The following is a 15,894-nucleotide window of genomic DNA, read 5'->3' on the forward strand; positions in this document are numbered from 1 at the left end:
ACACAGAGAAACCCTGTCTTGGAGGAAAAAAAAAAATCTTTTGGATGCTATTAGGCAATTTTAGACACATAAAGGACTAATAAACAAGCCGGGCGGTGGTGGCGCATGCCTTTAATCCCAGCACTCGGGAGGCAGAGGCAGGCGGATCTCTGAGTTCGAGACCAGCCTGGTCTACAAGAGCTAGTTCCAGGACAGGCTCCAAAGCCACAGAGAAACCCTGTCTCGAAAAACCAAACCCCCACCCCGCCAAAAAAAAGGACTAATAAACATAAAGAACCAAATAGCTCGTAACCCAGCTGGGTGGTGGTGGCACATGCCTTTAATCCCAGCACTTAGGAGGCAGAGGATCTGAGTTTGATGTCAGCTTGTTCTACAGAGTGAGTTATAGGTCAGGCAGAGCTACAGAGAAACCCTGTCTAAAACAAAAGGGTCAGTCAGTGGTGGCGCAAGTCTTTAATCCCAGCACTTGGGAGGCATATGCAGACAGATCTCTGAGTTCGAGGCCAGCCTAGTCTAGAGAGTAAGTAGGCTCTAAAGTTACACAAAGAAACCCTGTCTCAAAAAACCAACCAAAAAACCAAGTGAACAACAAAAATCCAAAACAAAAAACAAACAAACAAAAGAATTAACTCAAGCCAAAACAAGCTGCTTGACAGGTGGAGATTAAGTGTCTGGCCCTGGCTCACACACACACACACACACACACACACACACACACACATTGCTAGGTAGGGTGACACACACCTTTATTCCCTGCACATGGTAGACAATGGACATAGTGAGTTCAGTACATCCAGGGCTACAATGAGAAACCATGTCTTAAAAACAAACCCTATTTTCTGTGTATGAGTGTTTTGCCTGCATGCTTGTCTTGTACCTCATGCTTGCCCTAGTTTGTCCGGAGACAAGAAGGCATCAAATCCCTTGAATAGTTGTTACAAATGGTTTTAAGCCACCATGTGGGTGCTGAGAACTGTGACCTCTGTAAGAGCAGCCAGTGCTCTTAACCTCTGAGCTATTCCTCCAGTGACCCCCATCCCACGGTTGTTCTCACAAAGAGCCACAGGGCCACAGCTGACTTAGGCTGTACACTTCCTCTGCAGTGACAGTCTTATGTTCCTCAGGAAGCATCTGCTCTTTTCAGAATATCTAATGCCTTTAAGCAATACAATTTTGAATTCAATCAAATCTCAAACACAAGGCACAGGACAGTCTTAACTTTATTGAGGTTCTTTTTAATTAAAATGGTTTTCAGTGAACAGAGTGGTCTGTAGGGGAGCAACTTCCCATGTGTTGCCTGCCCCATGACCTACAGATTAAGTAGAATCTCATGTACTGATTTATTCAAGATCTCTTTTAGTATTGGTGGTGAAGAGGTGATGGATGGAGTAGGGAATACGACCAAGAGAAGGCAAGGATAAGGCTCAGTCTGGAAAACCAGACCCTGGAGGGCCTGAACTTCAGCCAGTCGAGGTGTGCCATACCGGCCACCCAGCTGTGTAGCCAGTCAAGAATAAATTAAACGCTACAGCTTTGTCACCTCAACAGATGGTCGCAGAACTCAAGGCCAAAGTCTGAGCCTTGTGTGCACGCGGGGCCAACAATACAGATGCCCCCGTTATGGAGATTCTGAACAGCCCCCTTCATGCTGCTCAATAGGAGACCCAGGGTTTACCCATCAGAAGTCCTCAGGCAGGCTTCATTTACGCTTCTTCTCCTGTGTGCTGGTGAACCAAGAGTCCAAGAGTTTCTTACTGTAGTACAGTTGCCAGGCATGAACTTGGACTGCCAGTACCAACACCAGGTACATGACGGAGACAGCAGAGAAGCCAAACAGGAAGCGGTAGGCCTTGCCATGGCGGTAGAGTTGCTGTGCCGCAGGAAACATCTCCATGCTGCCATAAATGAGGGGAGCGATGGAGAAGAGCCCCATGCTGATCATGGACAGCACCAGGTAGCTGATGTTGTTTCGAGGGAAGGAGAGAAGGCCCAAGAGAGAGGGCACAATGCTCAACAAATACGGGTATTCCCACTGATAGGGCATAGCCACTTGATCATGTGACAAGAGCCTCAGGTGTCCCACACTCATCTTGGCAACCAACAGCAGCCATATGACCAGATGCACGTAGATCAGCTTCTTAATTTCAGACTTGAGCGTCACACTGTAAGGCAGAACAGAGGGAGAAGCAATTTTCATTCAAGTTGGTCTGACCACCAACTATACTCCTGTACTGGTCACATGGATACAATCTGAATGACACAGCCTCTAACACAGGCTGGGCAAAATGAAGTATAAAATTCAAGTAAATACATATAAGCCAAGATATCCCAGGGGGGAACCAATTTAACATGAGATGGAATCCTAGAGCAGGCTATCTAGAGGAAAGAGCTAGCTATTCAGCTGAGGTTCCAAGATGAGTGGAGGTGGGCACTCTATTCAGAGGCAAAAACATGCAGGCACGGAGGCATAAGCATTTAAGTATTTGTGTTTCAGGGAATCAAGTGGCAAGACGCACAGTAGCGGTAGGAACAGACAGCTACAAAGACTGTGAACTAAAGAACAGTAAGGGCACCTGGGAGGCTGATGCAGGAGGATCTCAAATGACAAGTTGGCCTGGATCACATACTAAGACACTATCTCACCAAATCATGACAAGAATTCTGAGCTGTGGTAAGAAAGATGGTTTCGTGCCAGGTGGTGGTGGCACAGGCTTTTAATCCCAGCACTCGGGAGGCAGAGGCTGGGAGATCTCTGTGAGTTTGAGTCCAGCCTGATCTACAAAGTGAGTTCCAGGACAGCCAGTGCTGTTACACAGAGAAACTATGATTCAAAAACAAACGAAGGAAGGAAGGAAGGAAGGAAGGAAGGAAGGAAGGAAGGAAGGAAGGAAGGAAGGAAGGAAGGAAGGAGGCGGCGGCTTCTATCACAGAAGCAAAGACCAGGAGGGAAAGTATAACAAGGAACATAGCCCGGGCTCCCCGTTTCTCCAGCTACAGTCTGCATGTGAAGGAAGCACGTCTCTCTCTATCTAATCCTCTCAGGTCTCAGCTGTTATCCTTCTCACAGCTTCAAGAGCAAGGTTTCTGCTCACAAAACAAGAGCTTGGTTATGAGGCACCATTAGGCAGGGGCCCAAAGTTGAAAACGAAAGGTCCAAAGGGCTTGTCATCCTTCCGTACAGAAAGAGGAAAAGAGCCAGAAGAAGAATTCAATGGATTTAAAGAAAAAATTCATTATAGGAAATGTGGGCAATTTAAAAAGAAAAGGAAAAAAAAAATCCCTTCTGGCATTCAAGCTCCTTGAAGGCAGGATCCAGTTTGGTTTTTCTGTTTCTCTTTTAAAATATATCTTCTGTGTCTGTGTGTGCACCACATGCACCCCTGTGCTGCTGGGAGGCCAGAAATGGGCGTGAGAGCCCCCTGGCACTGGAGTTACAGGTTGTTGGTTGTGAGCCTCCTAACGTGGGTACTGGGAACTGAATTTAGACTCTCTGCAAGAACAGCAAGTGCTCTTAACAGCTGAGCCAACGAGGGGCTGTCTTCCACCACTGCCAGCATAGCTAAGAATCTGCAGGAGGCAGGAAGGTAGCTCAGTTCAGCACAACTCAGTACCTGGTGTGGGTGCAAACTTCAGGAGTCTGACCCCCAAGTAGTTGACTTTAGCATATTTAAGCACAGCACAATTTGATGAAAAATGTTCTGGTGATAATCAATCTCATGTGCAAAATAAAGCTTAAGATATGACTACATCAAAACTCTTTACAGTACACATGACATCTTCCATAAAGACAGGTCTATAGGGCACTGATGATGCCCACTTTTAAATCCAACACTCAGGAGGCAGAGCAAGGCAGAGCTCTGAGTTTGAGGCCAGCCTGGTCTACAGAGCAAGTTCCAGGACAGCCATGGACTACACAGAGAAACCCGGTCTTGAAAAACCAAAAATAAACAGACAAAGATGTCCTCTATAGATTGACAAGCTCATGATGAAGACCTAGGGCAGGATCTAGTATGATCTCAACCACACAGCCCAAAGGCTACCAGGTTGTTAACCCATGCATGCTGCTGGCCTTCTGGGTAGGAAACAGGTTCTACATCTCTTCCCTCTGAAGAGACAGCCCAGTGTTTAACATCCCTGGTTCTCCTAATCCTTAAAAACAAAATAAAAGCAAAAATAAAAAACCCCAAACCAAAACCTTTATTGAAAGTATAACATGGGGGGGCTGGGGAGATGGCTCAGTGGTTAAGAGCACTGGCTGCTCTTCTAGAGGTCCTGAGTTCAATTCCCAGCAACCACATGGTGGCTGACAACCATCTGTAATGAGATCTGGCGCCCTCCTCTGGCATGTGGACATACATGGAGGCAGAATGTTATATACATAATAAATAAATCTTTAAAAAAAAATATAACCTGGGGAAAAGAAAAAAGAAAAAAAAAGGGTAACTTGAAAGCAAATACCAAGTCTGTTTTTTGCTCACTGTTAATGTCCTCAGTGCCTAAGACAATGCAGGAAAGATAGATGGCCAGTAAGGATTTATCAAGCCAATAAAGGAATGCAGAAAGACCTCCTTACACGGACATGCCGAAACTCGGGCTAGACAGGGACACCTTTTACCACCCACACCCACCAAAGAGCCCTACAATTTAGCAGCTGCATGTGGTATTTCTTGTGCTCCTCCCGTTACACTAATGTTTTGCTAATTCCTAACGAAAACCTAAAAAATGTAAGATTTCTCTCCCTCTGAAGATGAGGGAGATGAGGCTCCATTAGTAATAACTTGCCTAGGGGCAGGAGAGATGGCTCAGCGGTTCAGAGCACTGGCTGCTGCTCCTGGAAGCTAGCCTGGACTACATACCAAGACTTTACCTCACCAAATCGCTTCGGCGCTGTGCTGAGAAAGATGGCTTGTCATCCTTCTGGGTTTGGTTCTCAGTACCCACCTCAGCTGGATTCATACACGTCTGTAACTCCAGCCCCGAGGGATCTAAACCTGCTCTCGTGTGCACAAATTCTCTCTCTTTCTCTCTCTCTCTCACACGTTTTCTTTTTTTATAAAAAAGTTAATTTGTTTTCAGACCAGGTGTATTCCTGAAATCCCAGCACTCGAGAGGCTGAGGAGCGAAGGCCGTGAGTTCGAGGCCAGCCTGAGCTCTACACTGTGGGAACTCGATTTGACAAAGAAAAGTGACTTTCCCAAGGACACACAGAGGGGCCAGCAGCATCGATCCACGAGCCTGTGCAGCCTGGATCCCCTCAAAGCATAAGGCAGGCCAAGGCGGGCCGCTGGGCTTCCCTGGCCTGTAAACAGACCCGAGGAGGTCGCCGGAGCGGGGGACCCGGTGGCACACGACAGCTGGCGTGGGGAGCGACGCCGTGAGGATCGCTGGCTCGCTTCCAGGGACCCGCAGGCTCCTCCCGGGGAAGGCCTCGGTGCTCCTGGCTCACCTCATACCTCATCTGGTAGTGCACGGCTACGCGCTCCCGGTGCTGAAAGTCGCTGCCGTCGGTGCCGGCCGCTCGCGGGCCTGCCCGAGACGCCATCGTGCAGAACCGAAGCCCAGGCCGCTCACGCCGACCGTCTGCTTCACCGACACAGTCAAACCCCAGCGGACCCCGTTCTCGCCGCCGCTGGACGCTTTCACCACTCGGCGTGCTGCTACGGGAGAACTTCCGGCCTCTCTATCCCGGGAGGACTGACTCTGTGGTTTCTCCTCCGCGCATGCGTCCTAGTTCTTTCAAACCAGGCTTGCTTCTTCCGGAGTACCACGGTTGAGGAATTAATTTAGTCCCTAGAATTAGCACTTCTACTTGATTATAAAACATTTTTAAAATTGCTTACCTCTTTGTATATGTGTTTTTTGTCGATACACACACTATATATATATATATATATACATATATGAACCACATGTATATATGTGTGTGTGTGTGTGTGTGTATGTACACACACACACACATATATGTACCACATGTCTCTTGTTCCAGGAGAGACTGGAAAAGGATGTAAGATAGATTATTGTTAGCTACAGTGTGAGTGCTGGGATTTGAACCCAGACCTTTTGAGCCTAGACCCTAAGTTCTTATTCATGAGACAGGGTCTCATGTGTTGAGTATGGCCTCGAATTCTTGACAGTCTTTTTGCTTCTGTCTCCCAAGGCGTGATTATAGTCTTAAACTCCATGCCTATCTAGACTTGGCATCTTTGATCAATTGTCCAGTGACTGGTTGTGCACTTACACTTCATGCAGCTCCACATAACCGTGAGGTTAGGGTCCAGAGCAAAGATGTCATACTCCCGAAGGTTCTGTGTCGAAAGGCGACACTCAGAGGCTGAGGCAGCACAGAAGCAGTTCTTCTTCACTGCAGCACCATCCATAGTGGCAGGATCTGAACTGAGTGACACCCTGCGGCAGGAGGATGAGGAGGTTTACCTCGGCTACATAGGGAGTTAAGAGGTCAACCTGGGCTATGTGGGACACTGTCTTAAAAAAAAAAAAAAAAAGAGGGCTGGAGAGATGAGTCGGTGGTTAAAAGCACATGCTGTTCTTGCAAGGACCCAGATTGTTTGTTTGAGACAGGGTCTCACTATGTCCTGGAATTCACTACGTAGGTCAGTCTTGAACTCACAGAGGGCTTGGTCACTGTGCAGGGCGTGTATATGTCTGAGTACCAGATGCATACCTGGAACCAGAGGAGGCCAGGAGAGGGTGTCAAATCCTCTGGAACTGGAGTTCCTTTCTGATATACCACGTAAGATCCAGGAAACAAAACATGGTTCTCTACAAGAACAAGCTCTCTTAACCACTGATCCTTCTCCAGCCCCCTGGGGTTTGGCGATTAACACCCACGTGGCAGCTCACACTAGACTGAATTTCCAATTTCAGACTTTCTGGCACCCTCTTCTGGCAGAGGTAAATACTGCACACACATAGTATGCAGTCCTGCATGCAGGCCAAACACCTATAGACAAACAAAAATTTTAAATTAAAAGTTTAAAATAGCAAACAAATGGTTGGGCTGGGCACGAAAGTGTATGCCTGTAACCCTACCATTTAAAAAGCTGAAGCATGAATTTGAGGTCAGCCTAGGCAACATAGAGTGATATCTACCATCATCTACCATCTATCATCTATCTATCTATCTATCTATCTATCTATCTATCTATCTATCCATACATATATCTTTTTTTTTTTTTGGTTTTTCGAGACAGGGTTTCTCTGCAGCTTTTTTAGAGCCTGTCCTGGAACTAGCTCTTGTAGACCAGGCTGGCCTCGAACTCACAGAGATCCGCCTGCCTCTGCCTCCCGAGTGCTGGGATTAAAGGCGTGCGCCACCACCGCCCGGCCTATCCATACATATATCTATCCAATTATCTATCTGCCATCTATCTATCTACCATACATCTCTCTATCTGTCATCTATCTATCTGTCTATTATCTATCTATCTATCTATCTATCCATCCACCTATCTGTCTGTCTGTCTGTCTGTCTGTCTGTCTATCTGCCTGTCATTTATGTTCGCATATCTAGTTGCTGTATGGAGAATGGGCTGGAGGGGATCAAGATGAAGTCTATGTCAGTAGCAGAAGCAAGAAACAACCCAGAGGCTTGAGAGCTGGATATAAGGGAGATCTTTGAGTTAAAATATTGCTGAGAAGCTGCAGGAAGAAATAGTAAAGATGGTGTTTCTTACTGATCTGGAAAATTTTTTCCAACACGTATTAACTCAAAACAAAAATGTGCTGGGTGGTGGTGCACACCTTTAATCCCAGCACTCGGGAAGCAGAGGCAGGTGGATCTCTGTGAGTTCAAGGCCAGCCCAGTCTACAGGACCAGTTCCAGGACAGCCACAACTGTTACACAGAGGAACCCTGTCTCAAAAAAAAAGCATATTCCTTAGAAACAGGTGTCAGGGGCTAGGGAGATGGCCCAACAGTTAAGAACGCTGGCGGTTCTTGCAGAGGACCCACGTGCAATTCCCGCTGCTCACATGGCAGCTCACAACCACCTATGACTCCAGTTTCAGAGGATCTGGCGCTCTCTTCTGGAAGCTTCTAGCACCAGACATGCATCTGGTGCACAGATATACATGCTGTAGTAGCCTGGTCTACACAGTGAATTCCAGGACAGACAGAGCTACATAGTGAGACCCTATCTCAACAAAGCAAGACAACCTAGGTCCTCTGTAAGAACAGCAGGTGTTCTTAACCACTGAGCATTTCTCCAGCCCTCTATTTTTTGGGGGGGAGGTCACAATCCTGGTTTAAATTGCAATTCTATTTCTGTGATACTATCCTTTCATATGTTCAAAGACAATTTCTCTTGATGCTGTCCAAGTGGCCCCAATTCCTGTCTGATTCTCTCTAGCTTCTCAAATGTTGGGACTCAGGCATGTGTCACTGTGCCTGGCTTCTTGTGTCTTTGATTTTGCTCAGAGTGTTACAAGGTTAGCATGAAGAGTGTGTGTGTGCGAGTGTGCATGTGTGTGTGTGTGTGTGTGTGTGTGTGCACGCGCACGCATGTGTACATGTGCATGTGTATGTGTGTGGGGAACCTGTGTGTGGGTACCTGTGGAAACCAGAAGAGGTTGAGCTGGAGTTGCAAGTGGTCATGAGCCTCCTCAGTGGGAGCTGAGACCCCAACTCCAGCTCTTTGGAAGGGCAGCAGTCTCTCAGCCACTGAAGAATAGTTGAATACTTATCAAGTTTTTTTTTTATTTTTTTAAAGGATTTATTAGGGCCAGGCCATGGTGGTGCATGCCTTTAGTCCCAGCACTCGGGAGGCAGAGGCTGGTAGATCTCTGAGTTTGAGGCCAATCTGGTCTACAGAGTTAGAGTGGGTTCCAGGATAGTCAGGGTTACACAGAGAAACCCTGTCTCAAAACCAAAACAAAACAAAAGTTTATTTTATGAGTGTTTTGCCTGCATGAATGTATGTGCACCATGTGGATGCCTGGTGCCCCAAGAGGACATCAGACCCCCTGGACCTGGAATTATAGATGATTGTGAACCACCACGTGGTCCTGGGAACTGAACCCAGATGCTCAGCGAAGCAACAGTGCTCTAACTGCTGAGCTGTTTCCCAGCCTGTCAAACTTCTTTCTTTCTTTCTTTCTTTCTTTCTTTCTTTCTTTCTTTCTTTCTTTCTTTCTTTCTTTCTTCTTTCCTTCCTTCCTTTCTTCCTTCCTTCCTTCCTTCTTTCTTTTTTTTTTTGTAGAGAGACAGGGTCTCTATACATAACCATGGCTAGTGACCTGGAACTTGCTATGTAGACCAGGCTGGTCTCAAACTCATGGAGATCTGTCTACCTCTGTCTTCCAAGTGTTGGGCTTAAGGGCCCTTTTCACCCACTCAGTTCTGAGTCATCGCCACAGTATTGCTCTATTCTAAAGTGTCTTGGAAGGTTCTTACACAGTGCGTGACTTGAGAGCCCTTTGAATGTGAATTCCAAAGGCAGGGACCAGAACTGAGTCCTCTGTGCCCCCGAGGCTCAAAGTGCCTGACGGCTGCTAACTGCTAATATTACAGGAGTGTTTCTTGAGAGGAATTTCCATGAGATCCAAGGGCCTTCTCTAAGTCCATGAAGAACCCCTTCAGGCAGGCACTCACTGCATTGGGCTGGTTTTTTCTGCTGCCTTTTTTTTTCTGTTCTTCCAGTGCTAAACTTAGTGTGTCAGCTGGCATGAATCACCCTTTAGCCTATCTATCCAGAAACATCAAGTACACATGTGTTACGAGCTCCAGGTTCTTTTCGAGTAATATCTATGAAGACTCTGTGCCCTTCTCCCCAGAGAGCGATGAGTGACCAGATCAAGCAAGAGAACTGTCTTTACTAGCAACTTCAATATCCAATGTATCCATGGGGTTTATAATCTTAATAGGCACGGGGGAATGATAATGGGTAACACACAGGCAATTCAATATCACAATTATTAATCCTACTAAACCTAATACATAAAACCCATTCATAACCTTAATCTAACTTATCACGTATCCATAAAATACTTCTTAACCTTAATACAACTTATCCATTACTTATCTATAAAACACTTTTTAACCTTAAATTATCCATTAACATTTCCTAATCTTATCAATTATCCATATCTCTTAACTCTTCACACACTAAACATATGTATTATCCCGTCTATGCTCTTCTCTTAACATCTCATACACGCATGAAATAGCATCATACGACCTGGTATTCTTCAGCTTAAAAAGGGCTTTCTGAATTTCTTCAGGCAGGACGCCTGACCGCACTGGGGACTGGATAGTGACGCTCTACTCTTGACCCCGTAGTCTGCGCTCAGGAGATAAGGTTCCAATGTCCTGTTCCTGTCTGGTATTGAGTGCTGGATCAATGTGTGGCCTGGTGCTAGTCTATCTCAGAGTGTAGGGCCTTTGGGCTCGGCTTTTCGGGTGACCGAATCTCGGGAGACAAGGCTCTTAGTTCACCATTCTCGAAGATGGGATGGCAAAGCGTTCTGAAAGGCAGAGTATCTTGTCTGTTCTCGGGAGACAGACCTTCAATGTCCACTCTCAGGGAATGAGGCTTTGCATTCGGGATGCAAGGCGTTAAATGTCTGTTTTCGGGAGATGAAACTCTGTACTCGGGAGACAGAGCATTAAATGTTTAGGCAAGGCGTTTAATATTTCTGCTTTCTGGGAGGCAGGCTTGGAGGATCTCTCTCTACAAGGCTTGGTGCCCAGGCCATTGTAAGAAGTGAGATAACTGTCCTGCTTCAGCCCTCTCTTTTATTCTAGTTCGACAATGCCCCTCGTTTGATCCTTCCGATAACCAGATGTCCTGTGTTATCAGTATCGACTGGCCACAGAAGGGTGGGAGTCCATCTTGTGTGGCAAGATTACTTTGTTACCACGGTTGCTGGGTGCAGCCCCCTCATCTGGCAGGGCCAGATGTGTGTGGCAGCCTTGAAGCAGACAAATATTCTCTTAATATTTCACCTTAGTAATTTTCCACACCACACACAAGAAGAAATGTTTTTACATTACACCAAGTTACATTCATTCTTATTCTATAAATTTCCTGCTCTATCTACACTACAGATTCCCCTTTATTTATTCATTCAGAGGAATCTGTTTCCATGCTCATTACAACATGGAATGTTTAATAGATGTTTGGGGCGTGGATGTAGAAGGGAGGGACCTGACCCTTTCCCTAGAACTTCCTTGCGGAACTGCTTCCCTTGGACATTCCCCCTCCCTCCCCGCTCTGCTGTCTGCTGGAGAGTTGAGCTATTTTTGTGTTTCAGTCTCAGATTTGTTGAATCACATCTTTTCTTTCTTTCTTTCTTTCTTTCTTTCTTTCTTTCTCCCTCCCTCCCTCCCTCCCTCTCTCCTTCCCTCCCTCCTTTCTTTCTTTCTTTCTTTGACAGGGTTTCACATAACCCAGGCAAGCCCTGAACTTACTTTCTATTTAGATGAGATGGCCTTAAACTCCTGATCCTCTAGTTTCTACCACCTCCAAAGTGAGGGAATAAAAGGCCTTTATAGCTTTCTTTGTGCTGTGCTGGTTTCTCTCTAATTCCCCTTAGGACATCAGATTATCTGCTCTACCTCTCCTTTAGTTCTCCAGACATTGGTTTTGTTCTTGTTTGTGGCTTTTGGTTTTTTTTTTAATTATACTCATTTATTCTCTCTCTCTCTCTCTCTCTCTCTCTCTCTCTCTCTCTCTCTCTCTCTCTCTCACACACACACACACACACACACACACACACACACACACACACAGACAGACACGTGCACGAGCGCAGTTAAATGATTCAGGCGAGTCAGTTCTTTCCATTATGTAGCTCCCAAGGACTGAACTCAGGTCAAGCTTACAAGTATCCGCTGAGCCATTTTGACGACCTTTGTGTTTTTTGAAAGTCAAGGTCTTACTCTATAGTCCACAACTCTCTATGCAGGGCGGAGAGACCTGAACCCAAAGCGATGGGCTTGCCTCGGCAGCTAAAGGGCTCGGACCCAGGTCTGAGCCACTGCGCCCAACTGCACCGTTTTACTTTTTTTCCTTCTTCCCAGGGCATTATTTGAAAGCAAACAAAACGAAACAACAAACAAAAGACGTTTCCGCTGTTGTTTTGTTTTTGTGAGACCCCTTTTTCTGGTTTTTCTAGACAGGGTATCTCTAAGTAGCTCTGGCTGTCCTGGAACTCCCTCTGTAGACCAGGCTGGCCCTGCCTCCTGAGTGCTGGGACGAAAGCGCCTGGGCCGCCACCACCATCAGGCAGCACCTCTCGGTGTGTGGGCCAGGTTGACGCCGCCTAGGGATCAGGACGAGAGCTACTTCAGTGCTTCAGCGCTCCGGCCTCCAGTGCGTCTCTGCTCCAGCTCTTCCCGAGTGGCCTAAAGCTGTCTTGCTTTCTGCTGCATTATCAATCAGGGCGACACGCTGCAAGCGCTCAATGAATGAATGTTGCCTCTTCCAGGGACTGCCTTAGCTCTAACTAATGGCGTACCAAGAGAGCCAGTGAGTCCTCCCTTGGACCTGCAGAGGCCTGCCAGGTGACCAAAGGACAGAGAAAAGCTGGGCATCTCTGTCTTCATGCTGCATTGACACCTCTAACCCTTTGCTATCTTAAGGCTTGAATCAGCTTCCCCAACTCAGCTATGCCTGTAGATGTGGTAGGCATTTAAAAAGCAAAGCAAAACAAAACAAAAAAAACTTGTCCTAACCAGGTGCGTGGTTTTAGTCCCAGCACTCAGGGAGGCAGAGGCAGGTGGGTCTCTGCGTTCAAGGCCTGCCTGTCCTACAAATCAAGTTCCAGAAAAACCAAGGCTACACAAAGAAAACCTTGCCAAAAAAAAAAAAAAGAAAGAAAGAAAAGGTTCTGAGAAAAAAATTTTAATTTCTTATCTTAAAGAATGGTATTAAAGGCCTATTTCCACTCATTTTACCTGGAGCTTTGTCCTTCCCCTTTAAGGATGAAGATACCAGGGGTAGGAAAGACATTTTCAAGGTTTACTGGGACAAAGCCCGGGAGATGGCTCTGCAGGTACAGGGAAATGCTCCCAGTCTGGGTTTTATCCCTAGGACCCACAGGGTGGAAGGAGAGAATCAACTTTAGCAGACTGTCCTCTGACCTCCACATATGCACACATGCTCCCACACACATAAGTACACACATAGAAAGGGGTGGGCGAGGGCCGGACAGATGGCTCAGTGGTTAACAGCATGTGTTGTTCTCCTAGAGGAGGGAAGCTCAGTTCTCAGCACCATACAACTGGCAACTCTTGTTTCAGGGAATCTGTCGCCCTCTTCTGGCCTCCACAGGCACTGCATGAATGTGGTCCACATACATAGATGCAAATATTCATACACAAATAACTCTTTTAAAAATAAAATAGATATAAAAAGGATCTGTAGAAACATTACAGGTTGCCAGCATTAAGCTTTTGCCACATCCTGTTCCAAACCACTTCAGTAGTGCCTAGAAGTCTCCAGTGGTTGCCCTCAACCTGAAGGAAGACACAATCCTCATTCTGATTCAGCCCCTCTGCTCTGATTTCCTTCTGAGTCTGTTTCCTTTTCAGCTTGTCACAAAAACCAGGAACAGTTGACATGGGAGGCAATCCACTCCCTAGCAACCACAGGATCCATACTCCAGACTGGAGGTAGCAGCCGATTAGAATAGTTTGAACAAAACAGCTTGTCTGTATATATTTATTCTCTCCCCCCGCCCCCATTTTGTTTTAATTTTTGAGACAGTGCCTTATTCTGTAGCTTTTGTTAGCCTGGAATCCACCATGTTATTCAGGCTGGCCTCAAACTCATAGAGATTCCCCTGCCTCTGCCTCCCAAATGCTGGGAGGCAGGGCTACTATCTCCAGTTGTCCCGTTTTTTTGTTCTTCTCCTGTGGAATCCTAGAGCTGCCATCTGCACCCAAAAAAAAAAACAGTACTTAAGAGGCTGATCCACTCACTTTTCCTGGTGTGGTTACACCGAATAAATTTCCTTTTCTGTCTCTCTGATTGCTAGACTTCTTGAAGATTTATTTTTATTTATGTGTATCGTGTTTTCCCTGAATGTATGTCTTTGCACCGTATGCATGCAGTGCCCACAAAGGCCTGAAGAGGGCATCAGATCCCCTGGAACTGGAGTTATAAATGATCATGTGGGTGCTGGTAAAGGAACCTGGATCCTCTGGAAGAGAAGCCAGTGCTCTTGACAGCTGAGACATCTCTCCAGCACTAGAAATGATGTGAATGTTTCTTGTAGAGGTTTTGATGTAGAGATTTTTATTTATTAAGTGTGTGGATTCACGTAAGGACAACCTGTGGGAGTCAGTTCTCTCTTTCTACCATGTGGGTCCTGAGGATCAAATTCAGGCTATCAGGTTTGACAGCCAGTGCCCCTACTCACTGGGTCATCTTGCTGACCTTAGCTTAATTTTTTTAGTTGTAGTGTTTACAGCAATAGATTATAGATCTTATGTTCTTTTTAAGATTTTTTAAATATTTATTTATTTATTTATTATGTATACAATGTTCTGTATGCGTGTATGCCTGCAGGTCAGAAGAGGGCACCAGACCCCATTACAGATGGTTGTGAGCCACCATGCAGTTGCCAGGAATTGAACTCAGGACCTTTGGAAGAGCAGACAATGCCCTTAACCACTGAGCCATCTCTCCAGCCCTTAAGCTTTTTTTTTTTGAGACTCTATTGCTCAGTCTTCTCTTGAATTGGAGATGATCCTCCTGCCTGTCTCTTGGGTCATGTACTTCACTATATTTGTGATTTTCCACTCCCTTCTCTTGCTAGATTGTTACTCTGTAGCCCAGGCTGGTTTCATTCACAGCAGTCTTCCTGCCTTGGCTTCCCAAGTGCTTGGTGGGATCATAGTCATTGTAGGCATGAGCTACCACTCCTGGCAAGATATTTTATTTTAATATTACATATTTCACCTTGTTTTAATCTCTGTTTCTATATATTACAATACTGTTTTATCAATAACAGTCACTTCTATCTATTGAGTGCCTAAGTTGCAAAATTTTTCATTATGGATAGATTTTTTATTTGGAGACAGGCCTTTACTCAATAGCCCAGGCCAGCTTCAAACTCACGGCCCTCTTTATGTATGCCTCAGTCTCCCAAGAGCTGCTATTACAGCTCTGAGCCACTGTACCTGGCTTCAACAGGAGTGCTATTCCTTATGCAGAGGAGAAAATCAGGGCTGACAGAAGGCAATTCGTGTGAACACGAACAGCCAGTGTGGGGGTAGAACACATGCCACAGTCTGTGTCTGCTGCTTCCTGTGCCCTCTTGCCTGGTACCATGTCCTGGACAGTACCTCTTTCTTCTAGCGCTTTCGAAACATGCCTTCTTCCCCCTTTCGGGGCTTTCTGGAAATCAGTCTGACTTGAAATCCCTAGGGGAGGGTTTCAAATTCATTCCCTATGCTCTTTTCCCTAGCTGGGGCTGGGGGCCAGGGGAGTGGTTTCAGTGGACATGGAAATAAAATGGAGGGAGGCCTGGGCTGTGCCTCGCAGTATTACCAGGAGGCTAGGAGGTGAGGGAGAGGAGAGGAACTGGGGTATTTGACTACCAGACAGCAGGTGAGGGGGGTTGGTGGAGCTCTGTGAGGGGTAGGTATAAGAAACCTGACTGAACAAGAGCGCTTGGGTAGCAACAGATGGGGGTGAGGGGACTCTGACTCTGTAGGGTTGACCTGGGGAGAATCCGAGTTATCAGAAGGGAAGAATGGCTTTACTTGACTGAGGAGGCAGGGACCCATGTCTGCCCACTCCTGGTATTCAGACTCGCTCCCTGGGCTAAGGCCTTGAAGATAGGGGCAGCAGGAACCCAGGAGGGAGCTACAGCAGAAACAGACAGAGAAGGGCAGGGTAGAGGGGTCATTCTGTGAGCAACCAGAAGA

At 46.4% G+C, this 15,894-nt stretch overlaps 1 protein-coding gene across 2 annotated transcripts; it reads right to left on the minus strand.

Moving 5' to 3' along the window:
• Positions 1–1,202: 1,202 nt before the first annotated feature.
• Positions 1,203–5,667, minus strand: Jagn1 (jagunal homolog 1). 2 transcript variants are annotated; one of them, XM_038319481.2, is made up of 2 exons: positions 5,454–5,667; positions 1,203–2,162 (listed from the first exon to the last, which is right to left on the minus strand). In XM_038319481.2, the coding sequence occupies exons 1-2, from the start codon at positions 5,540–5,542 to the stop codon at positions 1,700–1,702; spliced, it is 552 nt and encodes a 183-aa protein (XP_038175409.1). In that variant the 5' UTR covers positions 5,543–5,667; the 3' UTR covers positions 1,203–1,699. The 2 variants fall into 2 exon arrangements, with proteins under 2 accessions (XP_038175409.1, XP_038175410.1); XM_038319482.2 differs by having other exon boundaries at positions 5,447–5,578.
• Between the last annotated feature and the right edge of the window lie 10,227 nt (positions 5,668–15,894).

Source organism: Arvicola amphibius, chromosome 2 (assembly GCF_903992535.2).
Source record: "Arvicola amphibius chromosome 2, mArvAmp1.2, whole genome shotgun sequence".
Classification (NCBI taxonomy): Eukaryota; Metazoa; Chordata; class Mammalia; order Rodentia; family Cricetidae; genus Arvicola; species Arvicola amphibius.

Excerpts from the sequence above, each read along its gene's own strand:
- Jagn1 (XM_038319481.2), bottom strand. The coding sequence starts at position 5,542 with ATGGCGTCTCGGGCAGGCCCGCGAGCGGCCGGCACCGACGGCAGCGAC. Across the intron at positions 2,163-5,453 it reads GCCGTGCACTACCAGATGAG|TGTGACGCTCAAGTCTGAAA; the intron begins GTATGAGGTGAG and ends TCTGCCTTACAG.